At 50.4% G+C, this 21,596-nt stretch overlaps 1 protein-coding gene across 1 annotated transcript in view; it reads right to left on the bottom strand.

Moving 5' to 3' along the window:
- CNNM1 (cyclin and CBS domain divalent metal cation transport mediator 1) overlaps positions 1 to 21,596 on the bottom strand; it is a 52,291-nt gene that overhangs the window by 8,164 nt on the left and 22,531 nt on the right. Inside the window, exons 2-6 of the mRNA XM_050960783.1 lie at positions 11,346 to 11,489; positions 10,449 to 10,589; positions 9,419 to 9,588; positions 7,975 to 8,074; positions 7,444 to 7,491 (exon numbers count right to left, since the gene is read on the bottom strand). Coding sequence (XP_050816740.1) covers positions 7,444 to 7,491; positions 7,975 to 8,074; positions 9,419 to 9,588; positions 10,449 to 10,589; positions 11,346 to 11,489 — 603 coding nt within the window. The remainder of the gene's footprint in view (positions 1 to 7,443; positions 7,492 to 7,974; positions 8,075 to 9,418; positions 9,589 to 10,448; positions 10,590 to 11,345; positions 11,490 to 21,596) is intronic.

Raw genomic sequence — 21,596 nt, 5'->3', positions numbered from 1 at the left:
ATTAATTGTGATACTGGGCCCAGCACGAGGCCCATGCACCTCCAACTTGCAGGGACTGCGTCTTCACTGGTGTCTGAGGGGCACTCAGAATGGAATAACACAAAGCATTCTGGGAAACTTGCCAGGCCTCCGAGTCAGAGTAGAACCAATATTGAGGCCAGGAGGCGCTAACTCCTCCATGGCCTTGTCTACACGGGACTGTGTTATGTATGAGCCCAGGTGTGAATTTACACTGTTCTTGTTATACTGGAATAGTGCCCTGTGCTAGGGTGGATGCTCTTACTGCAGGATGACAGGAGCATAGGTGCCAACTCCGGGAAAAAGCAGTCCTCCAGCACCTCCCCCCTCCCCACCCAGTGCTTCCTGCCTGCTGGCGGGTCTCGTGGATCAGCACCTCCCCCATTCCCCTCAGTGCCTCCCGCCTGCTGCAGTCAGCTGTTTCATGGTGTGCTGGAGGAGTGGGGACTGTGTGCATTTGGGGGAGGTGGCGGAACTGGGTGGGAAGGGGCAAGGGCAGGAAGAGGCAGGGTGGGGGTGGGAAGAGGCGAGGGGAATGGGGCCTTGGGGGAAGGGGTGGAGTGGGCGCAGGGCCTGGGGCAAAGCTGGGGGTTGAGCACCCCCTGGCACATAGGAAAGTTGCCGCCTATGCCAGGAGCCTTTTTCGGTTTAGCTTATGTTGCTTGAGAAGGGGTTTACCAGAATCCAGGTGCCCACCCAGGGGTGCTACTGGTCTAACGACTGTATTATCATGTGTTACTTGGGGTATGTCTACACTGCGAAATTGTCAACAAAACTTTTGTCTTTCACAGATACTTCAAAAAGCCCCCAGTGAAAGACAAAACTTTCGCTGATGCAAGCTTTGTGGGCAGGAGCGCTCTGCTGCTGACAAAGTTAATGCTGCTAGTGGGGCTGGAAGTATTTTGTTGGTACCGACAAAGAGTGTTTAAACACACTGACTTTTAATGTCGACACAGCCTTGTCGCTAAAAGTTGTGTGGTTTAGACAAGCCCTTATATTACCCTAGTGCCTAAGCACCCCAGGCATGGCCCAGGCCCTCACAGTGCTAGGTGCTGCAAAAACAGAGAACAAAAGGATAATCCCTGCTGCCCGGAGCTCTCAATCCAAGTCTGAGACAACAGCTGGCTGCAGGCAGACAGAGACATACGAGGAACCAATGAGACAGGACTGGTCTCAGCTCCTAACCCTTGTCAAGATTTGTGTAGGCATCCCAGCAAAGGAGAGTTTGCAGGAGGCCAATGAGGTGGCTTTGCGGATGTTTGCAGGGAGCCCCTCCAACAGGTGAGGGACAGCCTGGGTGAAAGCAAAGGGGAGCTGGGGGCTGGCATCATGGGCTGATGGGAGGCAGGGGTCGATTCTCAGCAGTGAAGGAGAGATGCTAGATAGGGTGGGGAGAGGCCACAAAAGGCCTTGAAAGTGAAGACAAGCAGCTGATGTCTAATGCACAGAGACGAGCGAGCCAGTGATGAGATGCAGAGAGGGTGATGTGGTGAGAGCTGCGGGCTAGGAGAACCAGCTTTTGAGTAGCACACCGAATGGATCTGAGCGGGGCAAGATTGCATTTGTCAAGACCAGATAGAAGAATGTTGCAATAACTGATACGCAAGATGGTGAGAGTTTTAACTGTATGGATCGATGGGAAAGGCTGTATCTTAGATCTACGAGATGTAGACATAGCCTGGTGTGAGGACCTAGGGAGAGCTCTGACACCCACGTTATGGGCCTGGCAGGATGGCTGTGTTGGCGACAGTGATCAAGAAAAGAGGTAGCAGGGAAGGCGGTTAAGACTTTGTTTTAGCCACGTTGAACTTGAGCTTATGGCTTGAGCAGACATCCGTGAGGAAATGTCAAAGACAGGCGGAGGTACTAGTCTGGAGAACCCAAGGCTGGAGCACAGAGGTAGAGCTGTGAGTCCTCAGCGTAGCAGTGGTAACTGAAGTTGTGTTGTGGATGAGATTACCCAGAGATAAGGCAGAGGGGATCATGGACAGAGCCCTATGGAGCCCCCACAGAAAGCTGGAGAGCAGATGAAGAGGATCTGCTGAAGGGGCCATCAGTGAGGCAGGAGGATAACTGGGAGAAGACAATCACAGAAGCCAAGGGAGGACAAGAGTTCACGACTGCACCAAGATAACCACATTCGTGTTAACAGGCAAAACATCCCCATGAAGACAAGGCCCAAAGAACAGAAGAGATTCGCTTTCTAAGGTCACAGATCTGATGCATTCAAACATGGCAGGGAGAGGTCAGCTAAGAAGCCAGCTGGCGCAAGCCAGCATAGGCACTTTCACTGCAATGGCCTGGCTCCAATTTACACCAGCCGTGGATCTGGCTCAGTGTGTACTTGTATCAAGAGAAGCGGTTTCCTTCTCCATGTCCTGATGTGGCAGAGCCATAGATGTAGGGTGGGAGGCGTGCTGTGAGCACACACAACGTTACACTAAGGTAGCATCTCCCTGAAGAAACAAAACAGATCCTGTATCAGGAGCGATGTAATGAAGGAAGTAGTTGAGGATTCAGAACCTGATTCTGCAGGCAGCTCTGTGCGCGGGGGCACCAGGGGATATGTGCAGGGGCCCCTGCATGGAGCTGCTCACAGAAACTGCCCAAAGTCAGACCCTGCCAAGGCTGTTTCTGCAGTGCTGTGCCCGAGGCTGCACAGAGATGGGCAGGGCTGGCTGTTCCTTCCTCAAGGGACTGAGTGTTGTTTTGAACTCTCTGCCCTGCTGAGCATGAACCTGGCCTGGATCAGGCAGGGAAGCCGTATTCAGGGCAAGTGAGCTGTCACCGCAGAGAAAGGGAATCGCTTCACCTTTTCTTTACAGTTCTTATTCCCTGGCAATTCCCAAGCCAGCGTTTCCTGTTGGCTACTGATCAGCCAGGTTCAAGGCCTCCTGCAGCTGGGCAATAGCTGCATGGAGCTGCTCTCTGTGTCAGGCATTACTGGTCCACTACTAGCCATGCTTGGCTTTTAACCTCGGGCTCGCAGCTGTTCAGAAACGCTGACTAACTGCTCACTGCAGCAGCCTTACGCGGGGAAACAGGTGCAAAGAACGTAAGTGATTTACTTAACGTTACTAACAAGGCAGTAGGTGTCTTCTGACTCCCTAGTCCCTGCTCTAACTGCTCCCAGAGTCAGGCCTCCAACCCAGGTGTCCTGACTCCCAGCCCCCTGGTTCTCACCACTATATCACACTCCTTTCCCTAAACCACTAATAGAACCCAGGCATCCTGACTCCCAGCCCCCTGTTCCAACCAGTACACCACACTCTCTCGCTCCACGGACAGGCCTGGGGCCATGTTAATGCTGCTGTAGGAATGATCTGATTTCTCATTCTGCTGTGGCTGATGAATGTTTGTAAAGTGCCTTGAAGATAAAAAGCTGGAAAATTTGCCACCTGGCCGCCTCTTCCCCCTCCCTCACACTCCTTACAGCTGTAACCCCACTCACCTCACCATTGGCATGACCAACCTGTCAAAAATCAATGATTGCACAATGCACTAAAACAATGCAGCATGTTCAAAACCACCCACCTCAAGTTTCCATGTGACACCACCAGTTGGGAATGGGGGCCAGCTGCTGGGCAAGCTAACGAGCACAGCTGCCTGCTTGGTGAGAGGGTGAGCTGGGGACTGGTTTTAAGCCCAGCAGCAGTGATCTGTGGCGGCTGGAAGCATTTCCCCCATGGCTGTGATAGCTCTTGTGCCTGTGTTCCCAGTCTTGCTTTGCTCCAAGCTCTGACCCTGAGTCCTGATCTCTGACTCCAATTCCTGGCTACTGACTCCTGCTCTGACCACTTGGCATGATTGCCCATACCCTGCTCTGTGAGCCCTCTCCTCTCCAACTGCCTGTTATATCAGATCTAACTCAGCCCGTCTAGTCAGGGTAGGGACTATCACCTCTAATGCCTCATACTCATCTCTGGTGCTCTGTAACAAGGGCTACATGGCTGCACAGTAGCAATATAACACAGGTTTAATAATCAGTAACTATTTAAATTTCTGATAGTAACAATAAGATCACATGTGTTTTTTCACTGGAGTACTCTTAAAGTGGGGGAAAAAAGGAAGAGTGTGAATGATCAAAGTAAAAGTTCTGTGGGTGAAATTCAAGGCCTGGCCAACACCTACTACATCCCCCATAAGTCCTATAGTTCTGCATATGAGTGGTGTGTAAGTGGAACGTGCCCTTGGGATGGACTTTCACCTGTGTGGTCACATGAGAATAAATGTCTCATTGCACAACTTCAGGTTCATATTGATGGGAAAAGGGAAATACTGCAGTCAATAAATAGCCACCGTGCGTTTATAGCTGAACCATGCACAGCCCCTGCGATGGTCACCAGGCGGCGCTAAGAGCACATGCATGATGGATGGTGTACACCTGGGAGGAGTTGGAAGGGCAGTCAGGTGGATTTAGGTGCCTTAGAAATAATTCTCATGATTTTCCCCTCCCTGCAGGGTTTGCAGCCCAAACATAACAGCCTTGGGCCCCAACCCTGCCAACCCACGCATGGGGTTGTGCCTCCAACTCACGGGAGTGTGTGCGCCTGAGTGCTTGCAGGACTGAAGCTTTAAGCCAATGCTGGAGAGTCGCAAAGTGAGATTTAACTATTTATTTCATTGTTCTAGTGGAATGTGGCACAGAAAGCAGTGAGAGGTGGGAGAACGCCTGATGATCAGCCAAGGAGAGGATTTAAATCAACACAAGCATCACTGCTTTTTAAATTAAAGTCCGAGTATCCAGTAAGAAATACTTGACCTTAACAAACTCCCAATAGTCTGGCCTACCTGAGAATAGTTCACCACTTCCCCCCATGAGCACTCTCTCTTCCCCCATCTGCCCCTCCCTGCTGCGGTCAGGTACTAATTTAGGCTTTGACCCCACAACTGGGCCCACGTAGGCAGCTCTCCATGGGCCCTACTGGGCTCGGCACAGGGCTTTAGTTGTCAGAACAGGATTCAGGATTAGGGGCTCGTATTATAAAATCAGCAGGACGGGGGCATCTCAGTACACAGCCAAGAAGCTGGATGGGGAGTAATCATTAATAACAGGATCATGCTAATTAGATGCTGAAAATTCTTCTAGTCTGACTAAGGGTATGTCTATACTTAAACCGCTGCAGCGGCAGTGTAGAATGACCTGTGCCAATGGGAGGGGTTCTCCTGCTGGTGCAGGTAATCCATCTCCCCGAGAGGCAGTAGCCAGACTTACAGAAGAATTCTTCAAGCGACGTAGTGCTGTCTACGCTGGGCATTAGGTCACAACAGCTGTGTATTTAGGGGTGTGGACCTTTCACACTCCTGAGAGACGGAGTTGTGAAGATGTAACTTCCCAGGGTAGACCAGTGCGAAGCCGGAGCTGGTCAGTAACTGCAGGCAGGGAATGTGGGGAGGGGGGGGTTTCTAGGTTTTTCTAACTTGACTACATTGCTTTAACAGCATACACATGTTCACCTGAGCAGCTGCTAGGTAAATTGAACCACCTATGCCATTTCAGACTGGCCTTTGTTCACAGGTGAGCCCACGTCTGTGTGGGACCCACATTCAGTACAGCCGAAAGGTGGTGAACCGAGGCCTAAACGGATCATACAAAACATCATTGTCTTCTCTGCTGTTTTCTCCCTCCTGTTTGTTTGCCTTGTCCCCCTGCTGCATCGTGTCACTGTCTGTTTGGGCAGTGCCCTGGAGCTGCACGGAGCTCTGTGCGGGTGCCAGGTCTACCTGCTACATTCTAGCTACATGAGTGAAGCCTTACATGGTAAGTTCTCTGGGGCTGAGACTGCCTTGGTACTACCTTGTCTGTGCAGCATCCAGCAGCCTTGTTCTGCACTGGTGCTCCAGGTGCTTCTGTAGCACAAATAATACTATGGCCCACTGCGTGTGCTCAGTAAAGCCCTGCCCCAGCTGCTACAGAAGCCAATGGCAAAGCTCCAGGATCGGGCCCTGCAGCATTTCCAAACATTCAATGCTAAGCCCAGGGTGGGGCAGGAACTGCTCTTTAAAGTGTGAAAAACAGCTCCTCCGCCCAACCAGATAGCCTGGCAAAAAGGGATTTAAAACTCGCCCAAAAGGTCCCACCTGGGCCGAGCAGGGGAGATTTCCGCCCAAAGGTGGCACAAAACGCCTGCACACTTGGTACTCCAGCATCATTCCCACAGTGCCCTTGTGGATGGCCAGAGACAGGCTCCCATCCTGCAGACGCTAACGTGTGTGCGCGCGGAGGGTTGAGGCCTCGATGTGGAACTAGGCCAATTAGAGCTGCACATTTTTTTTTTCATTTAAACTGTTTGAGGGGACAAAATATGGCTTTTTGACCAAAATGAAACTTTTCCACAAAAGCCTTAGTTCTCGTAGAATTTCTCCAGTTCTCTGACAACACCAACAAAACATTTTTTGATAAAAATTTCTCCATTTTCGATAAAAGTTTTGGGGTTTGAAAAACAGAAAATTGTTACCAGGAACTTTTACCAACAATGGTTTTTAAAAAAACAAATTGTCAGAGGCTTTTTTTTATGTAAAACAAATGTTCATATAACATTTGTGTAAAAACACTTTAAAAATCCCACAATAAATAATTATTTTTCCACCTGACCTAACAGCCATAAGCCATGCCCGGTGCGTTAGGAGCTATAATGCAACTCTGGCCTTGTGCCCTTACTCATCTAACAGTGCCCCTATCCCACCAATGCTCACTTGGGCATGGCTCATGGCGTAGACTGGGGTGTCTCACCCATTTTACATTAAAATTGTTTTTTTCTAATGCTTAAAACTGGGTTAATTGTGTGTGAGGGGGGGGCGGGAGGGGGATACAATGTCTCATTCCATTCAAAGAAAGGGTGAGAGGAAACAGCTGGGGCTGCACATGCACGTTCCCTGCTGTTTTGAACATGTCTCAAATTCTTCTGACCTCTACTCTCGATTTTTAAGGCCCCCGGCCCATTTACCACACCCTGTCCTCCCCGTCCCCTGAAGCTCTGGGCCCAGGCTCACTTCCAATTCACTTTCTTTAGGAAAAGCTAGGCTTGAAATACCTGTAGAAAAGGAGCTAAGGTGAGTGGGGTGCTGGGCCGCAGCAGAGTTGGAGCAGCTCAGAACAGTGGCTGTCCCCCCATTAGCCACCTCGCTGCACCCCAGCCCCAGCCACCTCTGCTTTTCTTCCTCAGTTTGGGCCCCCTCCGATGCTGGGGTGAGGGATCGGCCTGGTTTGGTTTGTGGTGACGAGGCTGTGCGTGAGTAGAACCTGGCTCTGCACAGGATGTGCGCCAAGCCAGACTCTGCTAGCAGATGGCTCACACGAGCCTGGCCAGGGCACCGGTGACGACTGAGCCCAGGGGTTTGCTGCTTGCCTGCTGTGGGGACACTGCTTGGGCCATGCACACAAGCACCACTGGGTGGCAAGGGGCGGGCGTGGCAGATACCTACACAGGAAGGAGGATCCGGCCAAGCTGCTCACTTTCCGCACATCGTTATCTGAAATCACAGTTGGGAAAGAGTGAATTGCCCAGTAGCCAATCCCACGCACCCCAGGGAGGAGAGGTGTTCCCATGGGAACAGGGTGGGAGAGGCCGTGCCAGCAGCCAATCACCCCAGTAGCGCTCCCTTTGCCTCCCCCCACACCCTGGCATGGCCTGTGTCTGCTCACTGGAAGAGGCTCGCCTGCTGCCCAGCTCCTGCACCCCCCATGCAGACAGGCCCAGGGGCTCTCTCTCTGCACGGCCGTAAGGTCAGCGTGCACACAGCCAGCTCCCATGCAGGGTGCGAGCTCCTGCTCTTCCCAGCCCGTGCTTGGCTGTGGGGCCAGGGGAGCGGCTCCCTACTGAACACGCACGGCACCCTGCTCCCCTGCCCCCAACCTCTGCTGTCCCAGGCCGCCGGGGCCAGGGCAGGGTTACTCTCTGCAGCCTGTTCTCTAGTGGCCCCTCCAGGCTGAGGACTGGCCCGCGCTGGCTTTACCTGAGCAGATGACAGCCATGATGGCTGGGACACCATAGTAGGTGAACGCTCCGTTCTCAAACCGCAGCCCTTCCCTGCCAATCTCCACTTCCACTTTGCCCTGCAAGGAGGTAACTGTGCTCAGTGTCGCCCCCACTTCGCTCTGTTCCCCCACCCCTCGCCGGGCTGGGGGGGTCCTGCAGGCCAAGGGGGTCAGAGCACAGCTTAAAAACGACAAAGGCGAAAAATGTCCTCAAGGCTGCAACTGGTTCTGTGTCCACAGCATAAACCCAGGTCAGTTCTGATGGGCATGGGGGGCTGTGCCTGTGGGGAGCCCAGGCCTGGAGTGATGGGGGCAGGGGGCTTGGGCTGCAGGTCAGGACTGAGGACCTGTGGGGAGCTGGATGTATGCGGGGTGGGGAGCCCAGGCCTGGAGTGATGGGGGGGGGGGCTGTGGGGAGAAGGGGTGTATGTGGTGGGGAGAGCCCGGGCCTGGAGTGATGGGATGGGGGGCTGTAGGTCGGGATTGAGGACCTGTGTGGAGCTGGGTGCATGTGGTGGGGGAGCCCAGGCCTGGAGTGATAGGGGCAGGGGGGTTGGGCTGCAGGTCAGGACTGAGGACCTGTGGGGAGCTGTGTGTGTGTGGTGGGGGGAGCCCAGGCCTGGAGCGATGAGGGAGCTGTGGGTCAGGATTGCGGGGCACTGACTAGGGTGACCAGATGTCCCGATTTTATAGGGACAGTCCTGATTTTTGGGGTCTTTTTCTTATGTAGGCTCCTATTTCTGCCTCCCCCCCCCGTCCCAATTTTTCACACTTGCTGTCTGGTCACCCTCGTGCTGGCAGAGCTGTTACAGAGAATGTGGGGAAGTGTCCTCAGCACTTGCCTGCAGGCAGCCTGGCTGAAGGGCAGTGAGATTATTAGACACTCAGGATCAGTGAGGATCCCTGAATTTTTAGCCCCCGGGCTCTTTCTAGCTGTGCCACCAACTGGGCAGCACGGTCCCCTTAGGGAATGAGAAACATCCCCCAGATGATTACTGCTGAGCAAGGAGAGCTCACACTGTCCTCCAGGCACTTTGCCAGCACTCACTTCCTCATACTCACACCCCATCTGGGAGCTGGGGAACTTGCGGGCCCATTTCACAGACGGGGAACCAAGGCCTGGAGGTTAAACACCACGCTGCAAGCCTGTCAGAGCTGGCAGTGAGCACTTCGGAGTAGCGGCTCCTAGCTCCATGCTCACTGCACTGCCCTGCACTGCACTGCACGGCATCTCTGGCCAGCCCTCGCTGGAGTCACCACCTCGGACCCACCCTGGGCTGTGACATCCCAAGGCTCTTCCCTTTGAACGACCTGGTCTGGCCCAGCCAGGTGAGAGCCACTGAGGAACAGCCCCTGTGGGGTTCAGCCTCGGGCTGCCTGACGTGGGGAAGAGCCCTGCAGGGGCCCGTGCCCCAGACGCACCTGCAGGATGAGGACGAAGTAGTCCACCGGCCGGTTGCGCTGGTAGAGATAGTGCTCCATGGCCCGCTTGTTCTTATGATCGTACTTCAGCTCCTGGATAACGTTGGGGTGTTTGAGGAGCCTCAGCAGGATCTTCTCCGAGAGGCAGGGAGATTTGAAGGGTTCGATTTCTAGGGGGAAGAGAGGAGATGGACTCCATGTATCCCAAGGCCCTTTACATGTGGGAGATCCCAGCAGGGTAGGGCTGTGCAGGCCCTGTGTGCTCACTCCGCCAGTCAGGAGACGCAGGCCGGGATGCTTCCGTTCCCCCTGATGCTGCTGGCAAAGCACTTGGGGATCGTAACTTTACCCAGGCAGATGACCAGCATAGGCGCCGACTTCTGCTCCCGCCGGTGGGTGCTCAACCTGCCCTCTGCCCCTGGCCCTGCCCTGACTCCACCCCTCCCACCTCATTCCACCCCCTCCCTGCTCCTATTCCAACTCCTTCCCCAAATTCAAGCCCTGGCCCCGCCTCCTCCCCTGAGCAGGCCATGCTCCTGCTCCTCCTCCTCCCCCCAAGAGCAGTCAAACAGCTGTTTGGAGGTAGGCGGAGGAGGAGGAGGAAGTGGGGTTGGGGGAGGGGCTTGGCTGCCAGTGGGTGCAGAGCACTCACTAATTTTTCCCTGTGGGTGCTCCATGATGACCAGGGACAGGAGAGAGGGGGGCCTTGGTCTGGCATCTCACTCAGGTGATGGGGCCTTCCACAGCACAGTATCCCCCCATGGTGCCTTGGGCCAGGACTGGGAGCCAGATCCAACCCCCGGAGGTGGGGAGTCTATGGCCCCCATGGGTCCAAATCCCCAAGAAGGAGGTGAAAGGGGAACCCCTGCTTGGGGGGAAGGAAGCGGATGAAATCCACGAGACAGCGGTGCACAAGCCCCTGGTGGTGGAGCACTGGCAATACTGTGGGGAGGATCCTGAGAGCCCCCAGAGCGCTTGTGCTCAGGGGCGTTGGGCGTCTGTCCACGAGGCACGAGGGGGCCGCTGGTACCTGATGCCATGAAGCGGTGCGTGGCCAGCAGCAACTGAGGGGAGATCTTCACCTTCATCTCGCTGTCTGAGAGCCTGAAGATGGAGAAGTCGTGTGGCTTCCTGCCTTGGTGCAGTGCCCTCTCCTTCTTTCGGTTGTCTGCTGCAGGGGTGGAGAGCGGCAAGGTTACATGCCTAGGACAATACTGCTTAAGGTTAGCTTGGAACACAACCGAACCTCGAATTACATCGGTGTAGCTGAGACCTGAGATGTTTACACTGTGCTCGTCCCCATGGAGTCTGAGCAGCTGAGATTGGAGCCGAGCTGCTGTCTCCAGACCCACAGGGGCCAGCCTGTTTGGTCCCCTCCAGTCCAACCCCGCCACCCAGCTGCCAGGGCTGGATTGTTCCCTTCAGGCTGTTTTCTAGTGCCTTGGTTAGTCCACTTCTAAAAGACCCCGTTCTGAGGAGACAGTTCCCCAGCCAGATCCACCCTCCTCGTGGGAATTTCCCTTGATACCTGCAAGTCTGTGCACTGAAGGCACCAGGCCGAGTCAGCCAGCACTTACATCGCTCCCTCCTTGTACAGCTGAGGGACCATGCCAGGCAGAGGGGCCTGTGACATGCAGTGTGACTGCGCCTTGCACACAGCGTCTGCAGGTGAGGTGCCAGAATCACAGGAGGGCAAGGATGGGTCTCGGGCTATGCTTGGTATTTTCATGACACATGCTCTGTGCTGTAGAGGACACGCAGGGCCCGCTGGGGAGTGGTGGTGCAGGACGGATACACTTCCCTCCTCAGAAAATTAATTCCTGGCTGCTTAGGCTGACTGTTTATCTGGGCAAGCTGAGCAAGCTGTCTGTCTAGCTAGGCCCTATCCTGGCTACCCTCATCACAGGATCTGGTCTGTGACACTGACTGTAAAGGTCTGTCTCATCCAGGATCTCAGACTTTATGATCTCTTCAATGACATCCTCCAGCGTGACGATCCCCATCACCTCATAGAACGGGTCTCCTTCCCCTTCGTTGTTCACCCGCTGCACGATGGCCAGGTGCGATTTACCTGTCGAAAGGGAACAGAGCAGGAATGGAATCCCCCGGCAGCTGAGAGGGGCTTCTGGGCAGCATCTTTCTCCACCAAGGCCTCAGCAGGGAGACTCCCTAGGCTGATGGGGCTGAGGGACCAAAGTGTCCCTTCCTAGGCCCGCATTCTCTCTGCCAGATGGGCTCCTCAGGAAATTCCTGGGCAGGGAGAGCAACTCCACAGCAGCTGCTGGGTGCTCCAGGCTAGAACGCAAATGAGCTCTTTGCCAGCAGGCTGTGAGGTGATACCTCTGACCTTCTGCACGAGGGTTGCAGAAAGGCAGCAGGAGAGCACAGCACTGTCGTAGCTGGGCGATCTAGGCTGGTATAGAACATGACCCAGAGCTCCCCCCAGTCTGAGCATCAGCCTGGAGCTGGGTGGGAGGCGCAGCTTGGAGTGGGCCTTGGAAGCAGGACAAATACTAAACAAGAACTGTGGCAGTGTCCTGCCTTGGAGTCCCCATCTAAGAAAACTAGCAGGAGGCAGAGGATGAGGAAGAGGGATAAAGCACCCAGTGAAACCAGACACGATTCACACACAACATGCCGAGCATCAGACTCTCCTGGCCCTTGCACTGAGCCCCCGGCACCAGTGGACTGATTTCTTGCAGAAGTTGTGGGAGTCTCTTCCTCACTCCTACTCTGGGTAATTTGCTCCAACTTTAGGGCCCAAGTTTTCAGAAGAAGCTGCTCTGAGTGCTCCACTTGAGATACTGGGCACTGATCTTCAGAGATGCTGAGCGTCTCCTGGCAGCTGCTGCATGTGCTCAGCACCTCTGAGTAACCAGCCCCTCTGTGGCGCCCGTTGGGTTCCCGGGGTGAATGCTCTTGCAACATTGGGCTGGGTTCCTTAGTGCTCAGTAGCACACTCAGGGGCCCCTCTGGTCACAGGCAGGCGCAGTGATGACCCATGCCACACAGGATATAGGGATGACGAGGAGACTCCACTCTCTTGCTGCAAAGTCTGACTGTCACTTGGATTTGCTTTATACCTGTGACCGATTGTGCCAACACTTGCCCAGCTGGGAGCAAAGGGGTTAAATCCCTTCATGGGGTGTGAGAAGGCAAAGGCATTAGCCAAGCCTGAGGGAAAGGCCTTCAGCGGAGGCTGTGCCTCCTGGGCCGCTGGTCAGGCTGCTCTGAAGCCAAGGGCTCTGTGCTTGCTTGGGCTGCAGTGTCAGGGGAATTGGTTCGCTTTCCTTCTTGCCAGAGCCTTTGAGTTAAGCTGCCATGGAAAGAACAGGCCAGGCAGCTACAAGGAGAAACCTGAGAAGTCGCACCTGGCCTGAAGGAGAAAGGTGCCTGTTTAAGGTACCCAGGAACCCTTCCTACCCCCTGCTTTCAATGGGCAAATGAGACCCTCCTGCAGGGCCCTTCTCTACCGTTGGCCAGATGGCAGGAATCTGCTGATGCTTCTGAACAGTGGTGAGAATGCTGGGGGCCTGGGCCCCAATCCTGAGCCTGGCTTGGAGCACAGCCCTCTTGGGTGAGGAGTGGGTTAGGTCACCCACAGTGACCCACTGGCAAACTGAAGCCTCGGGTCTGACTGAACCTGGTTCCCTGGAAAAGCTGAATCCTGTGAGCACCTGTGGGTAGGTGCACGCTGCACCAGCGCTGGCCATGGACAGAGCCTGTATAACTCACTAGGGAGCTGCAGGAGAGTGGGCAGTTCTCTAGTTACATCAGGACTCTAATGTGCTCAGCCTTGAGACTTACAAGGCTGCCCAGCCCTGCTCCACCCGTAACTCTCTTACCGCTCTTGCCCTCAGACCAAGTAAAGGCCCCCGCATCTCTGCTGTGTGCACAAGGTGACAGCACAAGCAAACAACAAAGCACTTCCGAGGGGGAACGGGCTCCCTTGCACTTGTGAAAGTAGAATGAATTATATAGTAAGAATAGAAAGGATTAAAGAAATGTTGTCTGTACCTTTAAGCAAAATTGTTGGAATGCTGCAATCCAGGTGTCAGGAATATAGACATTAACATAGAACAATTGCACCGTTTAAGGGCAATTGGTGAAGCATTAGCCTTATATCGATAACAGTTAGTAAGGAAATAGGATATGCATGCTGTGCCCCAGGTGAATTTTACTGTTTTGATTTCTTTGTCCCTTTGTCTACTTCCCGCTCTTTTATCTGTATAAATAAGACTGTTTGGGCCTTGCATGGCCACTCACATATTCTGAATGTTATTGGCGGAGCGCTGCGCTAATAAACAGAGTGGTCTGACAAATTGTGAGTCCTGATTCTAACTTTGACACACTCCAACGGAAAGCAATGCGGTGTTACCTGGCTGGGAGAGAGGATGCACAGCACAGACCGCAGGCTGAACGGCAGAGCCGAGTATTTCGGAAATGCCCCTATTGTGTAGCATTCTGGCCCAGCTGAGGATGGCTGGCACCCTATCCGACTGCACCCGTTAAGTCCCTTGCGCCCTACAGCCACCTCCTTGTCTCCCTAATAAGAGGGGAGGGGAAAGGAACTGCCAGAATCCATGCTTCCTGGGGAAGAAATCTAGACAGATTTGTTAAGGCTCTGTGCTTCTTTTACTGCTTCTTCCTCAAACGGGTGGGGCTGGAGGGCTGGGTATGGAAGGAAGCCCCAGTGCCCTCCTGGAGGAGATCTAGGTTCAGTGATGTTCAGCTGCTCTCGAAGCAGAGGAATGAGAGAATATTCACTCTCGGGGAAGTAGGAGCTTGGGACAGACTGTCTAGAGTGAGGACTGAGCATTGGCAACTCCCCGCCCCAATGGACACTGAGCTAGGAAACCCACCAGCTCCAAACCAAAGGAAAGAGAGAGATGGGGAGAATCACAGGAACTGCCAGGCTATGTTAGACCTGAGGTCCAGCCAGTCCAGCATCCTGTCTCGGAGAGTGGCCAGTACCAGAAGCCCTAGATGAAGGTGCAAGAAACTTCACATTAGGGATCATTTTCCCCCTGCCCCCACCGCATTAGCTCGCCTCCTGAGGCCTAATAGTTAAGAGATTGGCTTAAGCCCTGGAGCACAAGACTTAATATCCCTTCCAAAGTGGGTTAGCAGTAACTCTATCATGGTGATTATTCTTATGATCCATATAAAGGTACAATCTCGTTTTTAATCTTGCTAAGTTTGTGAGCTCAGTGACTTTACATGGCAGTAAGTTCCATGGACTAATTACACATTATGTGAAAAAATGTTTCCTTTGATCAGGTTTGAATTGCTATTAATCTGTTAACTACACTGACTGGCCCCTTGTTCTTGTATTATCAGACACACAGAATCTATCTTCTCTGTAACACTCATTATTTTATTCATCGCCTTTCTACGGGCCCTAATAACTTTTGTTGCCTTTCTCTGAATCCCCTCTAATTTTGCAGTACTTGTTTTCAGATGAGTGACCGGCCCTGCACACAGTATCTGGCTCAGGCTGCACCAATAATTAAAAGACATTATAGTATTTTCTGTTATTCCCCTTCCTAATTCATTATGCACCATAGCATCTCTTTAGCTTTTCTGCTCACACCTATGCAGAGCTCTCCATTCTGTTGTCTGCAGTGACATCCTGGTCCCTTTCCTGAACTGATACAGCTAATTTAGAACCCTGTAAGGTGTAAGAGTAGTTTACATTTTTCTCTCCAATAAATGCATTACTTGCATTTATCAATGCTGAACTTCATTTGCCTTTGTGTTTTCCCTTTCCCTTAACTTGGTCAGGTCCCTCTGAAGTTCCTCATACTTTTCTCTGGATTTGACTGATCTGAGTAACTTTGTGTCATCTGGAAATGCTGCTGCCTCGCTGCTCACCCCCTTATTTAGATCATTAATAAATATATTAAATGACACAATATGGAACCCTGATGCCCCCTCTATTCACCTTTTGCCAGGGTGAAGAGACCATCTACTCCTACACTTTATTAGCTGTCTCCTAGCCAGTTTCTGAACCAGGACAATACTTTCCCTCACACCCCATGAGGACTTAGCTTCTTGGATAGCCTGTTGTGTAGGACCTTGTTGAAGGCCTTTTGAAAATCCAAGTACATTATGTCAGGTGGTTCTTCCTTATCCACAACTCTACTGACCTGATCAGAGAATTGTAACAGATTAATGACAGGCAGTATCCCTTGGCAGAAACTGGACTGTCAAACCCTGTTGTAGCACAATCTTGTAGGTGTTTTATTATTCTGTTTTTAATGATTGGTTCTGTGAGCTACACGTCTAAGGGTTAGGAGTCTGCAATTCCTTGGACTGGCCCTAGAGCCTTTTTTAAAATACAGTCTCAACATTAGCTACCCTCCAACCCCTGGAACAGGGGCTGATTTTAGTTAGCAGTTTAGCCACTTCATACTTTGGCTCCTTCAGAACCTTTAGATGAACCATTTTGGCCTGGGGACCTTCTGCTTTTTCAAGGACCTCCTGGTTCTTCTGACATCTCAGTCTCTGAAAGAACCTCATCTTCGTTATTATAAAAGAGCAGGCTGGGGATGGAATTTCCCCTGTGATGAAGACTCCTGCAAAGGAATTATTCTATCTCCCAGCAATGTCTTTGTCTTCCTTAATTGCTCCGTTTAGCGGCCCCAGTGATCCAGCAGCTGCACTGATTCTTTGTAGGCTTCCTGCTTCTGATACGTTTGAAACATTTATTTGCTCTTATACCTTTAGCTCTTTGCTGCCTGAAAGCCACTGTGGCCTCCCTAATTTCCCTCTAGCACGTTGCCTGCTGTAATTTATGCTCCTGTTTCATAGCTTCACTTGGGTTCACTTCCAAATGTCGAAGGATTTCTGTTTGGCATCAGTAGCCTTTTGAACCTGCCGTTTAGGTCTACTTGTTTTACTCCTTAATTTTCTGGTTCGCTTTTTGTTCAGCAGCACACGTTCCTTCTGAGACAACTGGGTTTTGTTTTTTTAATAGGTCCCAAGCCACAGCTATGGGTTTTACGTTATTTTTAACTTTAGGGCCTTTCTGACTGGCCCTTTCATTTTATTGAAATCTCCCTTTCTAAAGTTCCGAGTCACCGTGTCACTTTTTGGTTCCCTCCCTGCCCCCCAGTATGTTGAATCCATCTCTGTTGTGATCACTGTTACTTAGTGACTGGACTCCTGTTAATTCTTGAGTTAACTCCAGTGTGTAACTTAAGACTCAGTCAAGAACAGCCTCTCCTCTCCAGAGAGACATGGCCTCCAGAGTAGCAGCTAGGTCCCCTCAAAGCCTTGCTGGCGTGAAAGGTGCGCAGTTTTCTTAAGCACCGTCTGGTAACTGATTCTGTCTGTTATTGCATCACCTTCCCCACCCTGTGGCTTTGCCCATGAGGCCAGCCTGGTTACTCCGATTCCCCTACCACTCTCTGTGCTCTTGGCCATCCTACCCCATGCAAGGAATGGACCTTCCTCAGTCAATATTCCAGCCCCTCTCCATCGTTCAGCTGTCTCATTTAGACCCACTGCAGTCATGCTGCCTACAAGCAATTAGCCAGCTAACAACCGGTAGGTGTGAGGGGCATTTACAGTGAGTGTCTGTGCCCGCCCATTGGTGGTGTTCCTCTCCCCTACCCCTCAACCACTTCTTGTTTTTCAGGTTGTGTTCTCTTCAGGGCAGGGACCGTGCTCCTAGATACGTGGGACGCAGCTAGCACACTGTTACATGAACAATAATGGACCTGCTGGAGCAGTGGAGGTGTAAAGTAACCCGTCCTTGGATCCGAGGCTATTAAACCTTCCAGCTGAAGTTCAATATTGTCAATTTCACAGAGAAGAGCAGGGAAAACTTCCATAATGAAAAATCCCTCCTGCTCATCCCAAACATGTCTTGCAAGACTTCAGAGGGCAGAGTCACAGCCTCCCACTCCTACAGGACTAGGAAAAGTCTCATCGCAGCAAGCAGCACTGCTGCTCTTACAAAGTTTAAGGCACACGTTAGAAAAATTAATTGATCAAATTTGCCTGTTTAACGGTCCTCTGGTGTTTAAAAATGTTGTCAGCTCTTTGGCTCAGAGACTCTTTTCCTTTGTCACATATTAAACAGACAATACACTTGGCCTTATGAGTAATAACACAACAGGACTTGAAACTAAAAAAAAAAAAACTGAGTTGGCTACATCAGACCAGCAGCTATGTTTCATCAGGAATAAATCCTAGCAAAATCCTACTTTCAAGAACTTCATGTTTGCCAAGACCTACTTCCAGACACTTGGGGCCATCTGGTCTCATACAATGGTCTCTTTGGGTGAGAAAATGTTATTTCTTTTGGCCAAAAGCTGGTTGTTAATGACACATACACTCAGCCAAAAACCACCAAGCCCTTACAAAGAGCATTAGGTGCTACTTAACAGCAGTTGGGACTAATACAGAGACTTTTTTTCTCTTGGCCAAGTACCTACTTTTATGCTGTGAATTATTCTAGAGCAGCCCCAGATTTCCGACTCCATGTTCAAACAGCCGCAAACCAGCTTATTTAAAAATAACACAATAATGTTACTTTGGGAAGAGATCACACGGCTCTATTGTAATTGGGATACAGCTGGAACGGCTGTTTGAGCATTCAGGAATTGGAGTTCAAGGCCTTTCTTTTAACAGAAAATAAACACTTGTAGCCATACTATAAACCTCCTAGCTTTAGGAAGAGATCAGATTTCCATACTAATACCCATGTCACAAACAGAACAGGTGTCCAAGGTGGTAGCAATGGAAAATCATCACAATGAACGGCTGCTCCAGGCTTATGCAGAATGAGTTGGTGATCTTAGTCCATTCCCCGTCACAGCACACTCCCTAATACCTATATCCAGAGGTGGCTCTAGCTTTTTTGCTGCCCCAAGCACGGCAGGCAGGCTGCCTTCGGCAGCTTACCTGCGGGAGGTCTCTGGTCCCGCAGATTCAGCACTGCGGCTGCGGGAGGTCCGCTAGTAACGCGGATTCGGCGGCTTGCCTGCGGGAGGTCTGCTGGTCCCACAGCTTCGGCGTACCCGTTGCTGAATTACCGCTGAATCCATGGGACCAGTGGACCGCCCGCAGGCATGCCGCCGAAGGCTGCCTGACTGCCGCCCTGGCAGGGACTGGCAGGGCACCCCCCGCGACTTGCCACCACAGGCATGTGCTTGGAGCGCTGGTGCCTGGAGCCACTGCTGCCTATATCTCATCCAGCGAAGAGGAGATTACAGAAAACTTGGGCACCTGATCCTGCTGCTCTCACTGCAATCCCCATCCCTACCCCCGCCCCCCAAAAGTGCTGACATTTCTTGGCTCTGTCACTTGCAGGATACGAGATAGCAATGGTCTGCAAAATCCTGGCCCCAACTAACTCTTCCCAGTACAGGCTGCCTTCTTGCAGGCAGCTTTTTCCCAGCATGCCTTTGTCTTTGGTTTTTGGTGCAACAGCCTCATGATACCAGGCTATGACTGCCATTTTCTTCATGCATTTTTAGCCAAGGTTTTTTTAAAATATATATTCTTTCACTCAGTGTAGTATCCTTCAGGAAACACAGCCAGGCTTTTGTGTGTGTACTGTTCCATTTCTCTTACATTCTCACTAGTCCCTGTAGGGAAAAATCTTTGCTTGTACTCAATTTTTCGTGAAGAAACTTTCTTTCCGTAGAATATTGTGCACAATGCCATAGACCATGACCAAGTTTCTTTGGTTTTGCACACATTACACAGCCCATCTTTGTCTTTTGGATCAGTTGAACTTATCATTTAACACTTTAAAAATGACTCCTTCACTTTTTCTAACATGAGTGTGGAGTATAGGATTATCTTTGGTTTTTGAGCCTACATCATAGAACTTTCATCCTTTTGTTTCCTTAGTCTATAGTTCTGGCCATTCCTGCACAAGCTCCTTTGTGCCCAAACTTTTAAATTCGTGTCTACTTAAGGTTGTCTTAATATCCACCACCTCATTTTTTAGAGCATGGTTTGCTGCTTTGTCAACTATTTCATTTCCAGGTATTCTGATATGTGCCAGAATCCATGCTATTGTTACACAGATAGCTGCTTGCATTATTACCATAGTTAGGAACACTATTTCACTTATTATGTCATATTGGCTTTCCTACATCCCTTTTCTGCTTGTCATAATGCTTGACACACAATCACATGAAATGACAGTTGCAGCCAGTTGCATATTTCTAAACTAGGTTAGTTTCAACATCTCCATTAGTTCAGCCATCAGAATGACTACATAATTCGATAGCCTTTTAGATTTCTTGTATTCCAAGACTAGGAATGCAGAAGGCAGTTCCCACTCTACCCGTGCTGTCAGTTTTTGATCCATCTGTATAGACTTGGCAAAGCTGGCTCCATTTTTCATAAATAAATTCAGAAATCTTATTGGTGTTTTTTTGCTCTCCTTGTTTTTGCCGTACAATTCCAAATCCATAAATGGGGACTAAGTGTCCAGCTATAATTTGATTTCCCATAACTACAATTTTTTAGTTCTCTCAATTTTGCTTTTATACATCTCCTTTACCCATTTTTGACCCTGATAGTATGAGGAAGTCTGTGGCAACCCATATAATTTAAGCTCCCAGCAATCCTCATAAATCTGATGTGAACTTCCATTTTCATGATTCCTTTTTCTCTCTCCCCAGAAGAGAGAAATCTAATAGTGCATCCTTAGATTCAGAGGTGCTCCTTCAGTGGCTCTTTGCAGCACACATTCTGGGGTCAAGTATCAGAGGGGTCGCTGTGTTAGTCTGGATCTGTAAAAAGCGGCAAAGAGTTCTGTGGCACCTTATAGACTAACACAGGGGTAGGCAACTTATGGCACGGGTGCCGAAGGCGGCATGTGAGCTGATTTTCAGTGGCACTCACACTGCCCAGGTCCTGACCACCAGTCCGGGGGGCTCTGCATTTTAATTTAATTTTACATGAAGCTTCTTACACATTTTAAAAACCTCATTTACTTTACATACAACAATAGTTTAGTTCTATATTATAGACTTATAGAAAGAGACCTTCTAAAAACGTTAAAATGTATTACTGGCACGTGAAACCTTAAATTAGAGTGAATAAATGAGACTCGGCTCAGCACTTCTGAAAGGTTGCCGACCCCTGGACTAACAGATGTACTGGAGCATGAGCTTTCATGGGAGAATACCCATTTCATCAGATGCATCCGATGAAGTGGGTATTCACCCATGAAAGCTTATGCTCCAATACGTCTGTTAGTCTCTAAGGTGCCACAGGACTCTTTGCTGCTTTTTACATTCTGGTGTTGTTATCACATGCCAATCACAGAAGTTTGGCCAGGAGCAGTTCCAAGTTTCTAACAGTTGTTTTTGAGGCTGAACCAAAAGTTTGGCATCTGTAGTCTAAAACTGGTTTTATCAACGCTCTCTGCATCATCATCAATACCTTCTTATCTGCAACCCATTTGTTCCCAGCTACACTTCTCAGTGTGTTCATCCTACTTTTACACTTTTGTATATTATCATCTATGTAACCTTTTCAAGTTAATTTATTATCCAGCTCTACTCCAAGGAACATAAACTTTTGAACTACCTGAATTTTTTCATCATAAAGATATAAGTGCCAGTCTTCCCTAATTTTCTTCCTGGTTAAAAGCATTCCCTTCGTTTTTGCAGGTGAGAATTTAAACTTCAATCATTTCCCCACTTGGAAATTCTCTGGAGTGCCTCATTTGTCTATTCTTTGATTACTTTGAGCCTTTTATGCTTAGTCCCATTGCACAGTTGTCAGCGAAAAGGGAAATACTTATTCCCATAGGCATGCTTTCCAGGAGGTCATTTAGCATAAAGGAAAACAAAGCAGGGCTGATAATACTCCATTGTGGAGTTCCATTTGTAAGCCTGTAAGTTTCTGATAAAGTTGTTCCCACTTTGATTACTTGTGTAGTTCTGTCACTTAAAATGTTCCTTATCCACCAAAACATTCTCCCTTTTATTCCAGTTTTAGCTACTGTACGTAGGAGGCCTTCCCTCCTTAGCATGTCAAGTGCTTGTTCAGTGTCCAGGAGGACTGTTATTGTAAGGTTCTTAGTCCTTATGCCTTTTTGTATCTCTGTTTCTAGTCTCACTATATGGTCAACTGTGCATCTTCCTTTTCTGAAATCACTTTGGACCTCAGCTATAACATCACTTTTCTCCAAACACTCCCC

This window comes from Gopherus flavomarginatus, chromosome 6 (assembly GCF_025201925.1).
Source record: "Gopherus flavomarginatus isolate rGopFla2 chromosome 6, rGopFla2.mat.asm, whole genome shotgun sequence".
In the NCBI taxonomy this organism is placed as follows: Eukaryota; Metazoa; Chordata; order Testudines; family Testudinidae; genus Gopherus; species Gopherus flavomarginatus.
The sequence above is the reverse complement of the archived record's forward strand: the minus strand, read 5'-3'. Positions and strand labels throughout refer to the sequence as shown.